Raw genomic sequence first — 17,448 nt, forward strand, 5'->3', positions numbered from 1 at the left:
TTGTATTTGTTCATATATATATATATATATATATATATAAATGTTATTGGGAGTAGTGGCTTATCTTCTTTCTTACCTTTCTTTCCTTAGTTAATGCGTAATAGTGAAAATTGGAAATCATTTTCGATAATATATAATGTATCATGCTACTTTTTTAATTAGTAGTCACAAATTATCAAGGACAAAATTCTCTCAAGGATTACGGTTATGAAATTACCAGTTGGATTATGACCCATACGATGAGAGGATTGGAAACAGTGGGTGAAATGGGAAGATTTTTATTATTTAACATAGCGACTCAACAACTATATGTGGACATTGGATTTAAAGACGATCATATTGTAATCTGCTAGGAAGCAGTTCTGTGGTAATGTGTTTCAATGAAAGGAAGTTCTTAGAAAGAAACTCCGTTCATGGAAATTCCGTTTAGAGGAAGAAAGAAAAATTCTTTGCAGTGGTGGTAGAAGACAAGGAACGAGAGATTGGAACTCAGTCGAGCAGCTTGCATGTAAATAACGATTAAGCTTATTTCACATAACATCGATAAAAAAGGTTCAAATTCTAACTTCCCACAAAAATGAAAAGAAATACCTGAAAAAGAACGAATAAAATATGTGATAAGAAAACAATGCTCAAATTTTTAGATTGAAACAAAAAAAAATGAATGAATGGAAGCGTTTAATATTCGCATCGGTAAATTTATATTAATATTTAAAGGTTTAATTTTTTCCTCTATTGCGTGTATTTTATAACTGTTCATTGCTTATTTTTTAAATTTTATTTTATTTATGTATTTGCCTATTTCTGTACATTCAGAACATTTAGAATAAATTTGAATTTTCATTTTGTATTTTTGACTAACCGTCTTACATACTAGTGCGTTTCCTCACCCAATATTTAACATAAAGAAATAAAAGGAGGTACAAATTTTGTGGTGCACCTACATTATAAGTGAAAAATTAATTCCCTCGACAACATACGTTTGCACCACTTTTATGTCACCTTATGGAAGTTAAAATCAAAATTACAATGTAACAAATTGGGGCCCTACAATAGCGAAAGAGCCAGGTTAACTAGGTAAATATGCGACTTACATATTAAATGCTAAGAAATTTAGAATTTGATGGCAAAAGCAATGTACAAAGAATAACAACAATACACTGAATGATCTCAAACATCAAAGAATGACATAATTGTCTAGTATTGAAAGACATCAATTTTTGAGAACAAAAGAATTATTTGATATTTAAGTAAGGATCGAATCGGGGCAGAAAGAGTTTTGGCTTATAGACAGAGTTGTTTGCTTGGCAACTAGGTTTTGTTTTGGCAAAAGTTTGTCTTTGTGTTGATGCGCATGCCACCCAATATTCGAAGATCCTCCATTTCAGTGTCTACTGCAATCCGAGGAGGAATTACTGACAAGAAGTGGCAGAAACGAAGAAACCCACCTTTATCTGTGCGATTTGCATATTGAAGTTATCGCTGTTACTGCTTGCATATTTGAATTGGAGATAACAGTCCACTTAAAAGAACTGTTTATTGTTTATGTTTAAACACACACACAAATTTACTTAAATTTGCATTAAGCTAAATCAAACTAAATATAACCCACATTGTCTCAATTTCACGTTTCTGTTGCAGTTGCATTCTTTTTCTTTCTTTTCTAGCTTACCTTTTACAAATACTGGCAGCAACTTTGTAGTTCATGGGTTCATTTACAAAAAGGTAACAGTTGCCGTTTTTTGGACTAAAACCTAAAAAAATACAATAAAAAAGGAAAATAATAATTTATTTACGGAGTAATAATTATATGAATACATAAAGAAAAATTGTGGGTATTATAATGTGGTAATCATGAAGAAGAAACATAAATAGTAATAAATTAATAATGTAGAAAAACACCAAAAAAGAACAAACAGATTTTCGTATACTAATCAAATTCTTACTGTGAGCTTAAAGAAAGCAGACAGTCGCCTATAGTCGAGTGCAAAATATGAAGATGAGCCAGGGAATGCAAATATGTAGATAATCTGTGTAAATCATACTTCAGCAAAAATGAGAAAAATTTAATTTTAAAGATGCTAAAAATTATTAAATCAAAGAAGCGAGATGACAACTAACAGTAGACATAAAATAAAAGTGTAAGTAATAAAAAATTTTTTTTTTTTAATCCAATAAAATTAAAATTAAAATAAATACAAAGATTATAACCAAAAATAAATCTAAGATGGTGATGAGTAACAAAAATGGAGCAGATAAATTATTAGTTCTTACTTGTCAGAGTAACATTTCCTTTTATTATTTTGGCCCATTATTCTGGGGACTCATTTATACACAATATATGAACTCTACTCACGGTATAAATATACCGAAAGGTACAACTCTCGAGGGTCAAATACTATAACATTTGTTCTCTATGTATTCTGTCTTATTATAAAGACAAATACTTTTTGTAAACTTAGCTTTCTGTGTCAGAGTTTTCCTTAGTGACTTTTCTATGCCAAAACAAATCTGGCGACAAGGAACTCTAATTAACTAAAAGGATGCCTACAACATAGCATTGCCACGCGAACAAGCCCATTTTCGAACAAAAAGGAAAAGGCTAAACATACACCAGTAGGTTTACTGAAACTATCTGACAATAGAGTTACATACTTAATTAACAAGATCGTCTTTTAACTGGTAATACGAAACTACCTCACATAACTCCTTCAATAAATGTTCTCAAAATTGTACTTGAAAAATATTTCGATAATAAACACAGAAGAAAAATCCACAAGTAAGATTTTCTCTCATCAAATAGTTATTTTTCTCCTCTTTGTTAGAAGCAGCAAGGTGAGCCTGAGACCACCAGGCCACGATGATGTCATAATCCCGAGAAAAAGCTGACCGACATCATGAAAGGGTGATCATGTCTGGGTCAGCAGGAATACCACCGGAGAATTGTATCATAATGATGTCTATTGCCGGAGAAAAGTCTGACTGATATTATGGAAAAGTTGGTCAGAACAAAACCAGCCTACTTTAAACAATAATAATAAACAAAGGCTGGGCAAAAAAAGATTATGAGGTCATTTGACGATAAAAAAAGACAAGCGACATAGTCAAAGCAGAGAGACTTTGGGCAGGCGAGAGATTTCTGCAAACCACTCTTCTCCACCTGACCCTCATCATGTTCTTATGTGTTGATTGTCACTTGTATTTTGATGATTGAAAAATAAGCAAGCCATATTTGTAATTGTAAAAAGTGTCATTTATATTCATTGAAAACGAAAATAACTTTTCGTTTGATACGGCTAAAAATTGATAACACACCCGAGGTATAATTTTGATAAACACAAACTCATTTATGTATATAACACTCTTGAGTGCAACGTACAACATTAATTTGTAATTCGTAATATTACAGTGGTTATTCGAAAATAAAGACAATAGTTTTTCCGAATAATACATTTCGTTCTTGTAAAAAATAAAAAATATATACAGATGGAGGATTTCAAGACTATTACTGTTCAGATAATGAAAGCCCATATGAACTACCAGCAGAAAACAAAAAAGGGTTGTTCCAACAACTAGAACAAAAACAACTGATTAAACAACAACAGAAAGTTGAATAAAAGTTGATCCAACAAGAAAAAAATGGAACAGCATCAACATGAGCAACAACAAAAAAATTGGAAGAATGACTATAGAAATACATAACTTACTTCTCAGAAGCCTATAGAATAAAGCACCTATTAACAACAAAACAGATTTTTGCAAAACACTATGGACCTTCTCGGTGAAGAAAAAACTTCCGATACTTTCTTTAGAAAGCATGAAGACCTTTTCAACATTGATTGCGAAGGCTAGCCTGATGCAAAACAAGTTAAGAACTACTGAACCCAGCAGATCTGTTAATTACATTCTACCTAAATAACAGCACTGATCTGAAGTGTGCGGAAACCCAGAACTTTTCAGCCCAAATATTTTGCTGTTCCACAGAAGCTGGAAATGTTTTAATTTGACTAAGTAGGACGACAAAAATTATTTAATGTTTGCATCAGTCATAAACAAGCAGTATAACAGCTTTAGACTAGAGGAATTGTCTGCAGATGATTTGGAATATCTCATTTTTCATTGAAGGAAATGTACTTTCTTACAATTTGACGTAGTAGATTTTTATCCATCAAAGAATTTTGCTCTAGAATTCGTAAGGGTGCACAATAATGTATTTAAGGATGAAATCTATATAACATGAAAAAATTTACAAAACCAATATTGATGAATGAATAAAGGCTACGATTATTTTGAGTCTGCAGAAGTATGAGATTTTATCAGTCCATATAATTCATATATCCTTACAAATATATATGATGATAATCATATCAGACTATATGGAGATAACGGATTGTAAACTTGTGTTCACTGCACAACTGTGATCGTTTGCTTGTTGTTTTTTTTTTCCAATTTCGGTGCTTTATTTCAACATTGGCCCTTGTGTCAATCATGTATGCACCCACCCAAACATGCAGCGTTGAATATGTTTACAGGAATGGCTCTTATAAGATTAAGGAAGAATTAAAAAGATATGGTATATATGGAAATGACAAAAATAGGCCTAAATGTCGAAGAAGTACGCATTTCATAACAATCGAATAGAATCACTCAAAACTCAAAAATAAATACTAATAGAAATCCATTAAATAAATGTCACTTTAACTCCAAAAATGAAGACGTACTTTCGCCATCTTGTGGTTATTCTATATTAGCAACTCAGCATTACTTGTGTTTCGAAGTAAATAAACACTTTAAAATAATCTGCATTATTTAGATTCTTTGAATTTCTGTTCTCATCTTGAGGGTTATATGCACAAAGTTTCGGTCGATCTTCAGGTGCATCTTGTCAAACTCAGGAATCTAAATATTGAAGTCAGGAATCCGAAGAGAATTTCGAAGAGAACCCTTTATTTAATACATGGGGGTAGCATGCGAACTCCTGACACAGTGGTTAGAGCATTTGGTAAAATTCAGTTGTAAAAGTTACATTCTGGGCGATTGAATTTCAACCCTCAGTGCAGACGACACTCAAAAATATAATTGCAAATGACTTCTAACACAGTCATGATTGACAGAACAAGATATGTTACATCATGGATTGAATAAACGGTTCCGTTTGAAATTCCATGTAGAATCCGAGTTTGGCATAAAAATCCCCAAGTTTTACAGAAAGATTGATAAGTTTGACAATATACAACTGAAGAGGGCCGGAGGTTACAACGATCAAAACGTTGTGCAAATAAAACTAAAGATGAAACCAGTAGTGTGAAGAATCCAAATAATGCGATTAATCTTCATCTTAAAAATTTAGAACCATTTTAAAATATTCTAAAACACAAAAAAACTTATCTACCTAGGAGAGTAACTTATCGTGCTTTTGGTAACATTTATTTGTTATATATTTGTTTCTTTACTACTTTTCCAGTTTGTTGTGTATAATAAAACATTTTTACCTCCCTAGGAATAATTTTTGTCAATTTGGTACCGTTTGGAACCTATGTGCCAAACACACGCACACAGATCGAATGCTTACATAAGCAAGGCAATGGTTGAATAATTGGTAAATGAACCCCCAAACTGTGGTAGAATGGAGATAAAATAGATGGTCATATTTAATGCTACCAAAACAATGTTTCTTTCCTACATAAACTATGAAAAATCTTTTGTTGTGGTCTTATAAGTGAACAAAAGCAAGGAGAAAAAAAAAAAAACAGGCAAAAAATGCTCAATTATAAAATAGAGTCTTACCAGAGGAACATGTGAAATTAAAATCTTCAATGTTTTCAGCATTTAAGTTGGCATCAACACTGATTATCTGCAAATACAAAATTTTGTTGAATAAATTGTCAACATTCAAACATGAATTATTTAATGTATTGGATTGCATTGTCGGTGAAAAAGATTAGGAATAAATAGAAATTCAAAAGAGGAAATATACGACAGGTTTGAACGGGTACAGAGGAGACATTCAATATAACACAAGCAAGGGATTATGGAATATTTACAAACAATAAGGGAGATAATAAAAAAGACAAGAGTTATCGGACTTCCAATACTCCCACTTGACCTTAGAATGTTATTGTGTTTTTCTTTTTTTTATTATTATACTAGCAGAGCTACCCGGCGCTGCTCGGAAGTATAAATAATGAGAAAATTGAAGTTTATTTTGAAGATATTTGATATTCTTAGGAGAGAGGAATTTGTAATGTTATTTGTATTATTTGCTATTTCGAGCAAAATAATATTTTACCTACCCTAAGACGGGTATTACACATGTATTAAATAATTGTACCTTCCATAGGAAAGGTAATCTACAGAACGTATATGAAATAATTTTACCTTTGTGAGAACAGGTAATGTACAACACATATTTAAAATAATTTTACCTACCCTAGGACAGGTAATTTAAATACATATATGAAACAATTTCACGTACTCTCGACAGGTATTCTACAACATATAAGAAATAATTTTTCTTCCCATCAAGGCTACCGTAATTTTAAGAAAATTGAAATCATTTTTAGAAGATGGATCATTAGCATTTCCAAATTAATGCATATTCCACATATCTCATTCAATTCTGAGCGACACCAGGGTCTTTTGCGAGTATATATTTCCACCTATCTCATTCAATTTCAGGCGACATTGTCTTGGTTAATAATTAGGCAACTCTTGCTTCAACATAAATTTCAAAATTACTGGTTTTCTTTCCTTCCACACTATGGGAACTATAATTGTAAGAAAAATGATATCATTTTTGGAAGATGTCTCATCAGGATTTTCAAATTAATGCATAAATACATTGACACAGTTAAGTAATTAGACAACCCTTGCTTCATTATTAAATTCCACATAACTGTGTTTCATTTTCTTTCACCACTACCGACAACAAATTTTTTTGGAAAAAAGACGTCATTGAAAATTCAGAAAAATATGAATGACCCCCAACAGAAACTTGCCCATTTCACCTTCACATAAGACATTTCTAGTGGCTTAATGCCTTGTCTGGAGCGATTTCCGTAAAAAAATTTCTAGTAGGTTCATGCCTTGTTTGGAGTGATTTCCACAAGATATTTTAAGTTGCTTCATGCATTGTATGGTGCTATTCACATAAGACATTTAAAGTGGCTTAATACCTTGTTTGGAGTGATGTCTTCATCTCTCATATTCAATCTCGGCAACGCCAGGCCTTCCGCCAGTATATATTTCAATCTGTTTCATTCACTCCCAGGCGACGCCGGGTCTTCCGCTAATGTATATTTCCACATATTTCATTCAATTCTGAGCGACACCAGGGTCTTTTGCGAGTATATATTTCCACCTATCTCATTCAATTTCAGGCGACGCCTTGCCTTCTGCTAACATATATTTCCACCACCCCACTGTCAAAAATATACATGTAATATAGTAATATTTAACTCGTAAACTTTTTCAGCCATTTCCGGGAATGACTTCATATCCCCGCATCCCACTGTTAAAAGTATACATGACATAAAGTAATGCTTCAATTGTAAAATGTTTCAGCCATTTCGAGACTGGCTTCATATTCGAACCTTATCTGTTAAGAATATATATGGCATAAAGTAATGTTTAAATCGTAAACTATACCAACCATTTCCGGAACAGACTTCATATACCCACCCTACTGTTAAAAATATACATGTAATAAAGTAATGTTTTAAGTGCAAACTGCTTCAGCAATTTTCTAGACTGACTACATATCCCCACACCACTCTTAATAATATGCATAAAATAATGTTTAAATCTTAAACTGTTTCAGCCATTTCCGGGACTGACTCCATACCCCGAAACCCACTGTTAAAAATATATATGAAAAAAATTAATGTTCAAACTGTAAAATGTTTCAGCTGTTTCCGGGATTGTCTCCATATCCCAGACACTACTTGTAAAAGATGTAAAAACTGACTTTTTATGCCCCCCCCACTCCTAATTAGCAATCTCAATGTTGCTTAACATTTGTTATTGTTGTGGAGATGCTCACTAATTAGTATATGTGGGTGAAAAGATATAGATAAAGGTATTAAGTCAGCAAGACCAGGGAGATGTGTTCGAACGCCGGATAGGCAAGATGCATGTGCCGGTTGCTGCATGAAAGACTTTAACACGCCCTCTGCCGGACAATCTTCCAACTGCAGTACAACTGCACCTTTGTAAATATGTATTATCTTTTCGTCTTAATATATTTGTTTGACCTTTACTTTCTGCGTTCGTGTTGTTATTGATACAGACACAACAGTTATATATATAAAAGATTTGGAATTCCCAAGTTGTCACCGATCTGATAATGACAAAGCTCAATATTGCTTAACTTTGGTGTTTATTTAAAGCATTTGGTAATCCCAAGTTGACACGCATCTGATAATGACCAAGTTCAATGTTGCTTGATTTTGGTGATCTACATAAAGCATTTGGTATTTCCAAGTAGTCACTCATCTGATAATGACCAAGCTCAATGTTGCTTGATTTTGGTGATCTACATAAAGTATATGGTATTTCCAAGTAGTCACTCATTTGATAATGACCAAGCTTAATGTTGCTTAACTTAAGTGATCTACACAAAGCATTTAAAATTCCTAAGTAGTCACTCATCTGATAATGCCCATTTCAATGTTGCTTAACTTTGGTCATCTACATAAAGTATTTAGTATTCCCAAGTAATCACCCAGCCTAATCTTGCTAAACTTTGGTGATCTACATAAAGGATTTGGTGTTCCCAAGTAGTCCTCTTCTAATGGTGACCAAGCTGAATGTTGCTAAACTTTGGTGATCTACATAAAGTATATGGTATTCTCAAGTAGTCACCCTTCTGACAATGACCAAGCTCAATGGTGCTTAACTTTGGTGAGCTACATAAAGTATTTGGTATTCCCAGGTAGTCACCTATCTGGTAATGACCAAACTCAATCTTGCTTCACTTTGGTGATCTATATACAGGATTAGGTATTCTGAAGTAGTCACCCATTTTATGGTGACCAAGCTGAATGTTGCTTAACTTTGGTGATCTACATAAAGGATTTGGTATTCCCAAGTAGTCACTCAACTGAAAATTACCAAACTCAATGTTGCTTCACTTTGATGATCTACATAATACATTTGGTATTCCAAAGTAGTCACTTATCTAATAATGACCCAAGTCAATTTTGCTTAACTTTGATCTGCATAAAGGATTTGGTTATCCGAAGTAGTAACCCATCTAATGATGACCAAGCTCAATGTTGCTTAACTTTGGTGAGCTACTTAAACATTTGGTATTATCAAGTAGTCACCCATCTGATAATGACCAAGCTCAATGTTGCTAAACTTTTATGATCTTCATAAAGCATTTGATATTCCTATTTGATAATGGCCAAGATAAATATTGCTTAACTTTTATGATCTACATATTGCTTTTTATATTCCCCTGTAGTAACCCATCTGATAATTACCAAACTCAATGTTGCTTTATTTGATGATCTCCATAAAGCATTTGGTATTTCCAAGTAGTTATCCATCTGATAATGACCAAGCTCAATGTTGCTTAACTTTGATGATATACAAAATACATTTGGTATTTCCAAGTAGTTACCCATCTGATAATGATCAATCTCCATGGTACCTAACTTTGATGATCTACATAATGCATTTTATATTCTGAAGTAGTCACCCATCTGGTAATGACCATGCTCAATGTTGCTTAACTTTGGTGACTTACATAAAACATTTAGTAGTTCCAAGTAGTAACCCATCTGATGATGACCAAGCCTAATCTTGCTTAACTTTGGTGGTCTGCATAAAGGATTTGGTATTCCAAAGTAGTCACCCATCTGATGATGAGCAAGCTCAATATTGCTTAACTTTGTTTTCTATATAAATGGTTTGGTATTCCCAAGTAGTCACCCATTTGATAATGACCAAGCTAAATGTTGCTTAACTTAAGGAGGAGATAATGCCTAGAAGAAAACTACTTGGTTACTTTTTTTTTGGGGGGGGGGGCTAAGATCAAAGTGTGTTCTGATGCTGGGCTTTAATTTTGTTCTGAGTTAGTGGAGAAGTTCTTTATGACTGAGAAAATTATTTTTGTTCCTATCATGAATTTCCCTTTTTGGGGAGTTGGATTTCCTCCTTATTAAAAACTGAATTTGTTTACAACTTGTGGGGAGGAAAGTAAAATCAACAACAACAACAAAGTTAAGAATAGTTAAAACATACCCTACCCTCTGCATATTAAGAATGGCTTTCTAAATAACGTTATCATTTCAGCACGGTCCGTATTTCGTATGCCAGTTTTTTTTTTATTGTATTGCCGGGTGTAATTACAGAATAGTTCAAACATACCCTCCCTTCGCCATATTTAAACAGTTTTCTAAATAACAACTTATCGTCAGTTTCTTATTTAATAAATTGTTTGGTGAAAGTACAAAATAGTTTTAAAAACCTCCCCTCCTTATATTAAGATTGGCTTTCTTAATAGCGTTAATATTTTAACACGGTCCTTACTCTGTATGTCAGTTTTTTATGTATAAAATTGTTAGGTGAAAGTACAGAATATTTTACAAAAATACCTCCCTTTCTCCATATTAAGAATCGTTTTCTAAATAATAACAGCACGTTCCTATCCTGTGTGCTATTTTTCATTTTTTAAATTGTTAGGTGAAACTACAGAAGAAAAGTTCCAAACATACACTCTCCATATTAATAATGGCTTTCTGAATAATAACGCTATTATTTCAGCACGGTCTGTATTCTGAATGTTAGTCCCCCCCCCTTTTAAAAATATGTATGAAATAAAGGAAGGATGAAATCGTAAATTGCTTCAACCATTTCCAAGACTGATTCAATATCATACCATCACTTAAAAATAGATATGAAATAAAGAAAATTTGAGATCGTAAACTACTTCAGCCTTTCCGGGACTGACTTTATATCACCCCCACTCCCTTTTTTCTTAAAAATAAATATGGAATAAAGGAATATTGAGATCTTATACAGTCTCAGCCATTTTAGGGTCTGACTTCATATCCTCTCTGTCTCTTATAAATATATGTAAAATAAAGTAATTGTGAGATCATAAACTGCTTCAGCCGTTTCCGGGCTTGGCTCCGTATTCCCACCCCCTTCCTTTAAAATATATATAAAATAAAATGTTTTTGAGATCGTAAACTGCTTCAGCCATTTCCAGGATTAACTCCATACCCACCCACCCTCTTCATAAATATATTCTGTGTCGATTATTTTGTATCTTTGTTTTGTTTTTTTTTTAAGTGGGAAACTATATTACACTTACTTGGACATTTTGCTTTGATCAAAGTGTAGTATCTGTTCTGGTGACGCATTTCAGCAACCTTAACTCCCCTTCCCCCATTTGTTTTTAAGGAGGAGATAATGCCTGGTGAAAATAACTTGGTTACTTGGTCTTCATGACTGAGACAATTATTTTAAATTCTTAGGAGAAAGTAAAGAATGGTAAAAAAACATACTCAACCCTACCCATAATTAAGAATGGCTTTCTAAATAATAACGCTATTATTTCAGCACACTCTGTATTCCGTATGTCAGTTTCTTATTTAACAAATTGTTAGGTGAGAAGTACAGAATAGTTTAAAAATACCTTCCCATCCCCATATTAAAAATGGCTTTCTAAATGTTATTATTTCAGCACGGCTCATATTCCGTATGTTATTTTCCACCCCCTACATCTTAAAAATATATATGAAATAAAGTAAATCTGAAATCGTAAAATAAAAAATATATAGGCTTACACATTCAAAAATTTACGTATTATTTCATTCTTTTTTATTAATACAATTACAAAAAAAAAAAAAAAATGAGTTGGTGTTATCAGCTAGAATTTAAATCAAAACATCTAGCGTTGCAGCCTAATGTTGTGTTCTGTATTAAGTGTGCACATGCGCATGCCCGCAAAAAGTGTCTGCTCGATGTACAGTTTACATGTAAATTTGCCGATGTTTGTACGCGTTATTCACGAATGTAAAGAAAAATATTCGCTATAAACCATCCTTGGTTAATGAATATTATTTCCTGAAAATTTTTCTAGTTTTACTCGAGTTAGGGGTTTTGTTATAATGTCACCAAGCATATTTGTAGGGACAATAAATTACCTCTATGCTGTTGTTATTTAGGGCGCCCACGATAAAGTGGTATTTTATGGCTATATGTTTTCACCTTTGTCAGTGTACAGGGTCCCCGGAAAGCGCTATAGCACTTTGTCTTCAAATATTTTAATTGGGGCGTATTTTCGATTTGGGTCCATTTCCGTGAGCATCCGTGTGAGGTAGATACCTTCTTGGGTAGTTTTTGATAGTGCCATATATTCAATTAACTGGAGTTGGTCATGCGTTTTTGCATAGCATAGGTGGTACTGTATAGTACCCTTTATGTTTATTTTTACACAGGAATCACCACTTACCAAGGCCCGGGGGCCACTCAAGGATAAGGGTAAATGGGTATATATTAGTCAATGTGGTTATAGCGTAGTAAACATAAGTAGTGGGAATTTTGTAAATTGGATTACTTAGAGGAACGGTTCATCAAGAACTTGTTTACGTTGGACTTGAAGACAGATTGTAGCCAGCTGGAAAGCAGGCAATCGGAAGAGAGTTTTATGGGCGTGCAGTTCTAAGAAAGAAGCTTTGGTCATGGAATCTACATTTAGGTTTACGCACGGATAAAAAGTATGGGAAATTATTGATAGTGTTTTTTGGCTAGACGAGTGTTTTTCATGAAAGTTTGAAAAGGAGGGACCATAGATTGAAGCTCAGACGAGCACCTGCCATGAAAATAACGATAAAGCAGAGACAGGCTCGCAACGTGGGAAAGAGATTGCAAGGAAGAGAAAGGGGCACCCCCACTAAGCTACGAAGTCTATTTTGAACTCTGTCAAGTCTGGATAAGCTGCTTCTAGCAACTCCTGCCCAGATGTACCTCAATATATGTTTGGCTGCCGTCCAGTGCTATTCAGATGGTTTGGATAACCGTTAAGAGAAGTTTCTGAAAATATAACTTAGATCGGGCCGAGTACAGATTGTCAAATAAATTAAACTATCGATGACTTCACGATATTTTCTAGGGTCGATTATGTCATCAGTTACTGTCGATTGAATCCAACTTCACATAGCTTAGAGTCAGACATATCGAACATTTCTAGTATTTTATCGCATACTTTTCTTGGATTATCTGTATATAACCTTCAGCTACATTGAAAACTATCCCTAGGAAATGATGGAGTTTTCCCGCGTCTTTCATTTTAAACTCAGACATCAACATGTTTGATGATGTTTAGTGAATCAGTGTCATCAGCAGCGATAATTAAATCACCAACACATAAGATGATCATGATTCTTTCCTCATTATTGTGACGTATGTAGATGGAATGATTTACTTGATTCTGTGTAAAGTTGTTTTGGTGAGGCGGTTATGCAAGGTCTGCTTCCAGTTTCTGTCCGATTATTTTGGGCTGTGTAACCGAACGCGCCCCACTTCGGGATGTACGCCAGTATATGAGTTCGTGTAAGGCCTGACCGTTCACATAACACCTCAAAAAGTTCGACAGTTATTCTGGTCAACCAAAACAACTTTGAAAGAACGATAGTTTGGCCTGGTCGTCTACATGGAGATGGGGTTTGACGAGGGTTTCTGGTTATTCTGTTTGAATAAGAAAAGACTGCCAATCCAGGGAGATATGGGCGGCCCACGCTACATTGTATTTGTTGTTATTCTTGGTGAGGCGGTTATGCAAGGTGTGGTTCCAGTTTCTGCCCAATAAGCATTTAGGCTATATATGGATTTGTTTAGCATACAGACTTGTTTCTCACCTGATTTCCACTTCACTTCAAATCCATCTGGATGGTCCATGTAAATTTCATAATCGATTGAGGCATTTTATGGAGATACGTTGTTTTCACATCCATTTCGTGTACGATGAGATCGTACTGTATAACCATTTGCATCTCTCTTTTTTTTTCATTTTTCTTAAACTTTTTCTTCCAGGGGATGGGACATCCAACCAGATGTCTGACATTTACCCCTATTTTAGTGAGTCCAACCAAGAGATCTTTTCAGGATTCTAGCCGTCCCTTTCAGTGCAATCGTTTGTATTTCACTTGCACTTGGTTCACCGGGTATGCTTGCTATGTACTTTTTAAAGTTCTTTTTCATAAGCCCAGTTACTCCTATGATGACTGGTATAATTGAAACGTCTTTTAATTTCCAATTTCGTTTCATATCATACATAAGTCCTTGATACTTTGTTATCTTTTCCCTCTCAACTCTGTTAAGCCCTGTATCATTGGGTACACTGACCTCTATTACGGTCGCTTTTTTGTTTGCTCTGTCCCAAATCACTATATCTGGGTTAACAGTTGCGTTTTCAAGATATGTAGCAGTAGGGATTATGTAGTCATAGTGAATAGTGTAGTTGTCATTCCCAACTGTTCGTTCGGGTATATGTTCCCAGGAGTTTTTACTACACTGAATGTTGAGTTTCTTACATATCTTCCAGTGAAGGTATTTGCAAATTCCGTTATGGCGATCTGTATTAGTATGCTAACTGATGTGATGTCGGCTGATAAAGTTTTTGTATAATCTATTCCTTTGGTTTGGTTAAAGCCCCTTGTGACGAATCTTGCCTTGTATTTGAGGGAACCGTCGGATTTTTCTTTTATTTTGTATACACATCTATAACTCACTGTCGTTTTTTATTTAAGGTAAAGATTTTAGCTGGTAAACGTTATTTTCCTTTAGAGAATCCATTTCCTCTTGCATTGCTTTGATCCAGTGGTGTGTCTTTATATGTACGTGATATACCATGTGCGATTTTGATTAGTGTGTGATTACTATCATCCTTAACTATTGTCACATAGTCCTCTAAGTAGGTTTCGTGTTTTATGTTGTTTTGTAGGTGTAATTTTTAGAAGTCGTTTGGCTTGAACTCTGAACCATTATCCGATCTCAGCATTTTTATTTTGTTGTAGGGAGAAATATCCCTGCAGTAAAATGGTTGCCGCTTATCATAGAGTTTAGGAAAAAATTTTCCTGAAAGTAGATTTCACAATATTTATTGTTTGTATTTTTATTTTTTATTTTCATTTTACTAACTTCGAGGGGCATGCAATAAGTAATGTCCCTGATCCACTTCCATTTTTTGATCTAGCTGAAATTTTGCATGTGCAATGATTTATATCTCTACGGGTAATCACAGCTCTGAACTAATTGTGGTTTCTGTTTTACAGGTGTTTGAACTGAGTCAGGTGTGAAATGGAGCCTGTTGAACGTCGAGCAGTGATCCGGTTTTTGTATTTGAAAGGACGCACACCACAGGAGACTTTTGATGAAATGAAAGAAACTTATGGTGATAATGCCCCATCATATGGCCTTGTAAAACGCTGGCATTGTGAATTCAAACATGGCCGGAAGTCTGTGGAAACAGCTACCAGACCTTGTTGCCCCCTTCTGCCATTGATGAGGCATCTGTCTGTCAAGTTGAGGCTGCCATTTTGAAAGATCGGCACATTACTATTCGCCAAATAGCCCAAGATGTCAAGATTAGTACAGGGTCTGTGGAAACTATCATTCATGACCATTTGCATATGCATAAGGTGTCTGCCAGATAGATTCCCAGGTTGCTCGCACCATTCCAGAAGCGAGAATGCGTTGAGTGCTCGAGGATGAATTTGGAGATGTGCCAAGAAGATGAGTCAGTTTTTCAAAAGACTTATTACACAGGATGAAACCTGGGTCCATCGCTATGATCCAGAGACCAAAGCCCAGTCAATGCAGTGGAAGCACTTGGACTCACTACCTCCAAAGAAGGCAAGGGTGCAGTCTTCCGTTGGCAAGGTCATGCTCACAGTCTTCTGGGACCAGGACAGAGTAGTAATGACAGATTTCCTGGCAAAGGGAACCACAATTACAGGAGCCTATTATGCTTCACTTTTGAGGAAAAGGGAAGCTATCAAAATCAAGAGGTGGGGCAAGATCAGCAAAAGTACCCTCCTATTGCTGGACATCGCTCGGGTCCACAACTCGCATGTCGCCAGATCAGAAGCACGGGCGTGTGGTTATGAAATCCCAACCCATCCTCCCTACTCTTCTGACCTTCACCTTCTGACTTTCACCTCTTCCACGCCATGAAGTTGTTTTTGAAAGGCAAGCGTTTCCCAGATGATGCGGCCTTGATTTCTGAAGTCACGTCGTAGTTGGAGGACCAACCTGAGGTGTTCTACAAAAACGGTCTCCAGAGTTGTATCAAACGATGGCAGAAATGCATAACTCTGGGTGGTTCCTGTGTAGAGAAAGACTAATAACTGTGCCAAGTTTCGTTGCTCTACTGCTTGTGGGTAGGAGAGTATAAGTAGCGCCATTTTTAGGTTAACTGTTACGCATTTTCCATTCATGTCTAGTAAGTGTATTTCGGTGTTTTCTCTTTTTTTATGCAATACCACAAGTTCTCATTCCATCCACTAACTCCATATAATACTTTTCTGACTGGAATGTTTAATCAAAGTTTTTAAATTTCTTTGCGTCTCTAATGACTATTAAGTCCATGGATGATATTAACTTTTTTAAGTAGTAGTCCTCCATTTTGAATGCAAATGTATTTTCTTCGATATCTGCAACTTTTTCATTATATCCTTTCATTTGTAGCGGCAGGACTCTCTCTCTCTCTCTCTCTCTCTCTCTCTCTCTCTCTCTCTCTTGTAAGTGATGCTTTTGCAATAGTTGCACTATGGTTTTCGTCTTTTCTTGTTGTTTGGATAGTTTTGGGACAAATGGTCTTTTCTGTTACATGTAAAACATGGGGGATCTTGCCCGCCACGTTCCTCCTAGTAGTGCTTTAAAAAGAGGAAGTTAACGTCATGACGTCATCACTGCTCGATTGATCTTTTTGTGTTAATATTTCTTTGGAGCTATGAACTTCGGTTTTAAATTTAGAGAACATTAATTCCTTATTGCTGTGAAACGGATGGCATGTAGTACGAGGTCAGGTTTGTACTACTTTTTAACCACACACAAGCAAAGGATTATGGGATATTTACAAAGGGAGATAATAAGAAAGATTATTGTTATAGAACATCCAACATTCAACAATATTCAGATTTGATCGCAATAAAAAATATTACAAATTATGAACAAAAATGATTGAATGAACACAATCTATCATAGAGATAAGATAAGAAAAATTCTACATTTTTTCTTGTTGTGTATATATACAAGTATGCTGTACTTATATTAGAGAATGGATAGAGAGAGAGAGATAGAGAGAGAGAGAAGAAGAGTGTGAGTTATAGTGTAGACACGTTGACCGGAAGTCAAGATCAGCTGATCTGATTGCGTGTGAGTCATGTGTTGTCTTTGGGTGATGGGATTCTGTGATTTCGAGTAGGATCAACA

The 17,448-nt window shown here is 34.8% G+C and overlaps 1 protein-coding gene across 1 annotated transcript in view; it reads right to left on the minus strand.

Annotated features, from left to right (window-relative positions):
- LOC145266451 (uncharacterized) overlaps positions 1–17,448 on the minus strand; it is a 64,057-nt gene that overhangs the window by 38,543 nt on the left and 8,066 nt on the right. The window contains exons 2-3 of the mRNA XM_080122126.1: positions 5,788–5,854; positions 1,673–1,754 (exon numbers count right to left, since the gene is read on the minus strand). Of these exons, the coding sequence (XP_079978252.1) occupies positions 1,673–1,754; positions 5,788–5,854 (149 nt within the window). The remainder of the gene's footprint in view (positions 1–1,672; positions 1,755–5,787; positions 5,855–17,448) is intronic.

The sequence above is a fragment of the Euprymna scolopes genome, chromosome 41, assembly GCF_053919585.1.
Source record: "Euprymna scolopes isolate OS-2025 chromosome 41, ASM5391958v1, whole genome shotgun sequence".
NCBI classification, from domain to species: Eukaryota; Metazoa; Mollusca; class Cephalopoda; order Sepiida; family Sepiolidae; genus Euprymna; species Euprymna scolopes.